Raw genomic sequence first — 7,980 nt, 5'->3', positions numbered from 1 at the left:
TTTTATTTAAAGAAATAGTATTCCCGGTAAGCTATACTTTGTCTTTTCCAATTTTTTAAATGAAATAGTATAGCCGCTCGGCTGTACGCGGGGTTTGCAATTTATTAATATATATATAGTATAGCCGTTCGGCTATACTCTATTTTTTTTTCCTATTTTTTTTAAAAATAGTATAGTCGCCCGATTATACTCTGTTTTTTACAATTTATACTCTAATTTTTCTAATTTTTAAAAAGAAATATCTATAAAGTATTAACTAATGCAACTTGGATGATCCTTTTTCATTTTTTTTAATTAAACAATATAGCAGATCTGCTATACTATAGCCGCACGGATAAACTCAGTGTGTCTAATTTATTTTAAAGAAATAGTATAGCTGCGGCTATACTCAATTTTTTCAAATTTTATTAAAAGAAATAGTAAGCCAAGTTGCTATACTCAGTTTTCTCCATTTAAAAATAATACTAAATACTATAGCCGATCGGCTATACCCTTTTTTAATTTTTATTTAAAGAAATCGTATAGCCAGCTATACTCTGTTTTTCCCAATATTTTTAACGAAATAGCATAGCCGCTTTTTTTTCCTTCTAATTTTTAAGAAGCAAAGGCCTTGGGGAGCCTCTCTTGAACAAGCTGTAACAAGTGTAATTGGAAGGTAACTTGTTGGCTCCTTATCTATTGTACGAAAGGAAAAATTTAACAAACCAAGCTATACCATTGCATCTATGTATGCTTAAGGTTCTGTAATGAAGCTACGCTAGCATTGCATGTTTGTTGCAAATTATATCAAGGGAGCAGGAAATAGTACACCATAGCTCATGTAGTGGGATGTGCAGGATGTTGATGGACATCAAGGCGGATAATGTAGGGATTAACTGTCGAACCGCAATGGAGGTAATTTCCAATCTTGATCCCACTTGTAATGAGAACCAACTCAGGATCAGAATAGTGAGCAGTGGGTTCCCCATTTAAATTCACAGCAAACACACCAGCATTCTTCTCCAAATGCGGTCTGCCTGCTGCATACCGCTTCACAATTACCAGAACCTTTCGAATAAAAGGATATCTAAGTGCTAGATCCCAGTATGGTGTAACCTCCTGCCAATTTGGCATACAAAATGTCAATAACCCATGAAAAAAAATGCATCCTTGTTCCATTCAAAACAGAACAACTGATGTGATTTTTCGGAAAACAGAGAGAAAATGAAGATCACCGTGGTCAATGCAATCCAGTACTGGCCTTCCCCATCATATCTGATATTATCAGGCATGCCTGGCAAATGGTCAATAAAATTTTCTACACTCCCTTTTTTACTGCCTTGTAGATAGTATTTTCTACACCTTATCCTGCAATATTAACCATTTAAGGCAGTAAAAAAACTTTGTCCATACTTTCAGATTTATAAAATAAAAAAAAATAAAAAAAAACAGAAGTCTTTATGTTCTAAGAACTTACATGACAGTTTCACAGAAGACAACAAAGTTTTGATCTGGAGAGACTGCTACTCCGTTGGCAAAGTAGAGGTTGTGGACCAGAACTTTGGTCTCTTTGGTTGTTGGGTTGTAGCTCATCAATCTGCCATGGGGTCTGCCCCCTAAAAGATCCGAGGCGACGTCTTTTAAGCTGTATTTGTGTGAAGCATCTGTGAAGTAAAGCATGCCATCTTGTGCTACATCTACGCCGTTTGTTATTTTGAATTTTATACCCTCGGCCTCATCTGTCAATAGTTCTACTGTTCCGTCTTCACTTATCTTCAATAGCCCCTGATTGAAAAAATAATAATGACAAAAAGAAATATTTATATAATTATGAGGCCGCCTCCCTCTTACAATATGCACACGAGATCTGGACCTGCTTTTATGAATGTTGTGAAACTGTAGAAAACTTAGGTTGGGACTTGTCTTGCTCGGTGGCATGAAAAGGACTATGTAGTTTTCACCCAAAAAAAGAAAAAAAGAATGGACTATGTAGTTTAATCATAACAAGCGTTACATAAGACCCTACTCTCAGAACAATTCATGTCAGGTTATATGTCCAAGTAACGCGACAGTACTGATGGATTACAAATTGTTCTCCATGCCGTAGCCGCGGGACCTACGTGCATGTTGTATGAAACTAAAACCAACATGAGCATTGATTAATTTTAGTTAATAATTCAAGGGTGGCCAATTTTTGTAGGTTTTTATTTTTGGTTATGAAAAGTGAGGGAGAAATTAACTACTTTCACCATCAGAATCAAGATATATTTGAAACCTCGAACTGAAAGGATTTATATGAGTACCCAACTATTAGTTGTTATCGATATAAATTTATATAGAAAATTACATATACTAATTAAGATTGCTAGCATGATAGTGAGACTCAAACACTAATAGAGCTACACAGTACATAAACCTTACTAACTGAAACAACTCTCATTGGTACTTTCTGTTTTTGTTTTTGGGGGTAAGAATCCATGTATACTTGAACTTTGACCCAATAATAAACGTGAAATTTTTTAATATGCACTGGTATTTAGGATCGAGCTGACCTTTTCTGCGTCAGCCACAAAGACCTCATTCTCATGGCTGTGAGCGAGTCCAAGCGGCCTCCCACCGGTGAAAATCCAGTTCTCCACCACTGAGTCAGCAGCCGACTCGTTCAGCGTGACTCGCTTTACCCACCCGTCAGCACAACCCGTGTATATCAGCCCCGACTTTGAGTCATAAGCCACGTCTTCGGGCGCCACCAAAGCCCCAGCACCCACAAACTCCGACCCTTTGAGCATGTGGGCATTACGCGTTGGAGCAACCGCGACTCGCTGAGTCAACTCGTGGAGGGGTAGAGGAGCTGGGTCAAACGAGTCGAGTTGGTAGATGAGCAGAGCTATTGCCAGTGGACCCAGAACTGAGAAGATAAGAAAAGCTGAGGGCCATGATAATGAAGACGACGAAGACGTTTTGGTTGTGCGAATGGGATGAGTGTGATGAGAGAGTTGGGTTGGGGAAGGAGAGTCGCTGGAGTTGGACATTGTCACGTACTGAGTTAATAATGGTGATCAACTCGTCCCAGAAAATCGATGAAAGATATGAGAGGAGTGTGAGCGTATATAATAGGGCTGATCATAATTTTCAACAAAACAACACGTGTTTCTTTTCTTTTGTTTCTTTTCAACTCCTTTAACTCAAGTCTTTTGTTGGTTTTCTTTGACTTGGGTAAGTTAAGGAGGAAGAGACGAAGGCAGGGGCGCCAGCACCATGAAGTTCTGCATTTCGAAGTCAAATAATGCGGAGTGATTACGAATTTCTATTTTTGACTGTGGGATAATTTGAACGCGTCAGATTGGATATCTATTTTTTTTCCCTTCTTTCTTCCTCTCCCCAAGTTCAGTCTTCTCTCTCTCCTCTTTCTTTTTTATTTCCTTTCCTTTCTCTCTCCCTTTCTTTTTTTCTTCTTCTATCTCTTCCCAAATATCTATACTTCTTCTTTCTCATATATAAAAATATGTCTGCAGGGTTCACCGACTCGGACATGACCGTTAATTATAACTGTTGGGTTTTAGAGAACAAAAAAGTGATTTTATTTATTCAACAATAGATAGGTACAAGGCTTTATAGAGGAGTAGGCTTATTGGCCTTCAACAACTAGAAAGAAACTATTTGCTAGGCTTATTGGCCTTTTGGCTTATTGGCCTATTCTCTCTCTTTTTGCTGGCTATTTGGCCTCTTCTCACTCTCTTGGCTTTGTACAAGAGACAACAACATCTATTTATATACTAAAGCTGCCGCCATTGTCCAAGTCCGTGGACTTGGCTTCTTCTCCTTGTGAGAATAGCAATATTAAGCAGAAGTTTAACAGAGAGAAGCAGGCAATCTTAGGAGAAGAATTGATGTTTTCATTCATTGATTGTTCAACACAGTACAGTGATGGTTTTTTATACTAGCTTGTCAAAGCTTTGTGTACACGTTTCTAACCTCTTAACCTTTCTAACTTCTTTAACAGACCTCTAACTCTTTTGCTAAAACTGCCTAACAGACTTAACAACATTTCAACAACTCTCTTCTTCAATCTTCTGACATGTGGCAGACTTAGGACCCTTGATATCTTTACATGCCCCCTCAATCTCATGTTTGGAGGAGCCAAGCATGAGATTGGAACAATGATGCTGGAATAAAGGGATAGACAGCCCCTTAGTAAGAATGTCAGCAAATTGTTCTGCAGAAGAGACATGTTGCACATGTAAATCACCTCGAATGACTCGTTCCCTAACAAAATGATAATCAATCTGTAGATGTTTCATTCGGGAATGAAACACTGGGTTGGAAGAGAGAGCAATAGCAGAGATATTGTCACAATGAATTAAAGGAGGAACATGTAATGGGACATGCAGATCACAGAACAACTGTCTGATCCATGCAAGTTCAGCAGCAGCAATCGCTAAAGCCCTATATTCTGCCTCAGTGGACGAACGAGAGACAGTATGTTGCTTCTTAGAAGCCCAAGAAATAGGACTAGATCCCAAGTAAACAATAAACCCCGAAACAGATCTGCGATCATTAGGATCCCCAGCTCAGTCAGCATCACTATAAGCGTGCAGATGAAGAAGACCAGGCTTAAACCAAATGCCAAAATCAATGGTTCCTTTCAAATACCTCAGGATTCTCTTAACTGCCACAACATGAGATTCCATAGGATTATGCATAAATTGACAAGCTTGATTCACTGAGAAGGCAATATCTGGCCTTGTGAAAGTGAGGTACTGCAGAGCACCAACAATGCTTCGATACTGCTCTGGATGAGAATAAGGTTTGCCATCATCTTTCAATAGTCTGTGATAAGGAAGACAAGGAGTAGGACATGGTTTTGAATCCTGCAAATCAACCTTGTCAAGCAGTTCCTTGATATATTTAGTTTGAGACACAAACAAGCCAGCAGACTGATATGAGATTTGCAGCCCCAGAAAATAAGTCAATTGGCCTAAATCCTTCATATCAAACTCCTGAGTTAAAGCACTAATTACAGAGGTAATAAGAGATGAATTACTGCCAGTAAGAATGATATCATCAACATAGAGAAGCAAAACCACAGTACCAAGCAACGAATGGTGAATAAAGAGAGATGGATCCGCAGTTGAAGCCTGAAAACCTAAGCTTGGTAAGAAGCTAGTAAACCTTTCATTCCATGCACGAGGAGCCTGTTTCAAACCATACAAAGACTTCTTGAGTCTGCAAACAAAATCAGAAGAATAATGCTCATTCTCAAAGCCTTGAGGTTGTGTCATATAAACCTCCTCTTGAAGAACACCATGCAAGAACGCATTTTTAACATTAAGTTGCCGTAAGAGCAACTCCACCCCTAAGGGCAAAGTCTAAGGCAAGGGCAAGCTAGGGCAAGCAAGGGCTGATACTATTCACGTGAATAGTGTCAGCCTTGCCATTTGTAGTTCCACCCACAAGGGCAAAGTCTAGGGCAAGTCTAGGGCAATTACTATTCATTGTACTTTATTTCCTATTTTTTTATACTTTAAATCATTAATTTTGATAATCTTTTGTAATTAAATTTTCGGATAAGATTTTCGGATGTGAATCTCGGTGGCCACGTGTCTTATTCCAGATAAAATTTGTGCTTGTATGATCTATTCAAAATAAATAATTGGAAGTGCATTCAAAAAATATACAATGCAAGAAATTATAAACTATTTTCAAATGCAAGAATAAAATTGATTGTGTAAATAAATATAGACAAATTGAAAATGCAAAAACAAAAATAAAGATTATGCATGAAATTATAAACTAATTTGAAATGCAAGAATAAAATTGATTATGTAAATAAATAAAGCCAATTAGGAAATGCAAAAATAAAATAAACATTGTGCAACAAAAAGAAATAGAATATGCAAAAAAAAAGTTACATTAAATTGATTAAAATGGCAATTAAAAATATTTTGGTGTGGAAAATGAATTATGTGAGTGGAGAGTAGAAAATATTGTATGGAGAAGAAATTGTATGAAGATTTGGTGTTGAAAGTAGATAAAATGGTTAGGTATTTATAGGGAAAAAATACATAAATTTTTGGTTTTTTTTTAAAAAAAAAAATCAGAATTTTTTCGGATTTTTTTGGATTTTTTTAAAATTTTTTTGGCCAAAAAAGAAAAACACAATCATCTTCTGTCTTAGATTTCATTCGGATTGCCGAAAAACTAACTCAAAAGTCCAATATTTCATGGAAAATAAATTACGCGGGCGGGCCAAAATTGAGTAAAAATTGATGTTCCTTTTAAAGTCCAAATTCTCCCACAACATACTACAAGAATCCCTAATCAACCAGCGACTTTTTGCCCTCACCGCTTTTACCTCAAAGTTTGATATTGTGTCGCTGGATTCTTGCAGTAACGCGAGTCGGAATTTCATTTTTTAATACCGCCTCTAGCTTCCTTGCTAAAGGACCACTGAAACTGAGCGGCAAGGGCAAGAACTAATCGAACAGTGGTTGGTTTAACCACCGGACTGAAGGTCTCATAATAATCAATACCCTCCTCTTGACTAAATCCCTTAGCAACCAAGCGAGCCTTATGCCTAGCTATAGAACCATCTGCATTCTTCTTGATCCTATAAACCCATTTACAGCCAACAAGATTCTTATGAGGTGGGAGAGGAACCAAATCCCAAGTACCTTGAGCATGAAGAGCCTCAATCTCCTCCCTCATTGCAGATTGCCATTCCGGTGATTGAGAAGCAGCCTTGAAAGAACTAGGCTCAATGTTAGATAAATCAATAGATGTAGAAGCAGAAAAAGCCTTTCTCTTGGAGATGCCATTCTTGGACCGTGTTGTCATAGGATGCAAATTTACAGGTGGCAGAAGCGAGACAACACAAAGACTTTCAGGCTGAAAATCAGGATCCACAGGGAGAGGAGACTGTGTAGCTGGTTGTGTAGCAGAAGGGGAAGCAGGTAATGAACTGGGAGGCAATGCAGTCAAAAGTTCATTGGCTTCATAGGTGGATGGAGAAGGTGAGGAAATGGAAAGAGAAGAGATAGGGGACAAGACAGTATTAGTGAATGAAATAGATGGAGGAGGAGAAGAGGAAGGGAGAGACTGAGATGAAGAAAGACTTATTGGATGGACAGATGTGAATGGAAACACAGTTTCATCAAATAGGACATGTCTAGTGACAAATAGTCTATTAGTAAGGAGAGAAAAACAAATATAGCCTTTATATTGTCCTGCATAGCCTAGAAAGACACAAGTAGAAGTTTTTGGCTGAAGTTTGTTTGTATTATAAGGCTTGAGCAAAGGAAAGCAAGCACAACCAAATACCCTCAGATGAGTAATGGTTGGGGCAGAGCCAAACAACAAGAAAAAAGGAGATTTGAAATGAAGAGTTTTACATGGCATTCTATTAATCAAGTAGACTGAAGTGGCACAAGCATGAATCCAAAATTTTGGTGGTAAATGAGCAGTTTGCAATAAAGTGATAGCAGTCTCTAAGATGTGTCGGTGTTTTCTCTCGGCTAAGCCATTTTGTTCAGGTGTATAGGGACAGGATTTATGATGAATGATACCTCTAGCAAGAAGATAATGTTGAAATTTATGACTAAGATATTCACCACCTCCATCACTTTGAAAAACTTTAAGAGAAGCAGAGAACTGAGTGACTAGGTAAGCATGAAAATGAACAAAAATAGAGTAAACTTCTGCTTTATTGATCATTGGAAAGAGCCAAGTAAACCGAGTACACTCATCTACAAAGCTAACATAATATTTGAACCCCTCAACAGATATTGTTGGAGAAGGACCCCACACATCACTATGAATCACTTCTAAAGGTTTGACAGATTTTACTGCTGGATAATGAAAAGGAAGTTTAGCTAGTTTGCCTTCTAAACAATGATGACAAACAGATTGAACTTTGTCTAAAGAAACAGGAACCTGGGATTGATGTAAAAGAGCAGTAGTAATGACATTGGAGGGATGACCAAACCGCTTGTGCCACAGACT

At 37.9% G+C, this 7,980-nt stretch overlaps 1 protein-coding gene across 1 annotated transcript; it reads right to left on the bottom strand.

Annotated features, from left to right (window-relative positions):
* Positions 1-535: 535 nt before the first annotated feature.
* LOC117619149 (protein STRICTOSIDINE SYNTHASE-LIKE 5-like) lies at positions 536-3,078 on the bottom strand. The gene is made up of 4 exons (XM_034349023.1): positions 2,532-3,078; positions 1,457-1,764; positions 1,215-1,347; positions 536-1,098 (listed from the first exon to the last, which is right to left on the bottom strand). The coding sequence occupies exons 1-4, from the start codon at positions 3,009-3,011 to the stop codon at positions 817-819; spliced, it is 1,203 nt and encodes a 400-aa protein (XP_034204914.1). The 5' UTR covers positions 3,012-3,078; the 3' UTR covers positions 536-816.
* Positions 3,079-7,980: the final 4,902 nt, after the last annotated feature.

This window comes from Prunus dulcis, chromosome 2 (genome assembly GCF_902201215.1).
Source record: "Prunus dulcis chromosome 2, ALMONDv2, whole genome shotgun sequence".
Lineage (NCBI taxonomy): Eukaryota > Viridiplantae > Streptophyta > Magnoliopsida > Rosales > Rosaceae > Prunus > Prunus dulcis.
This window is presented reverse-complemented; position numbering and strand designations above follow the sequence as displayed.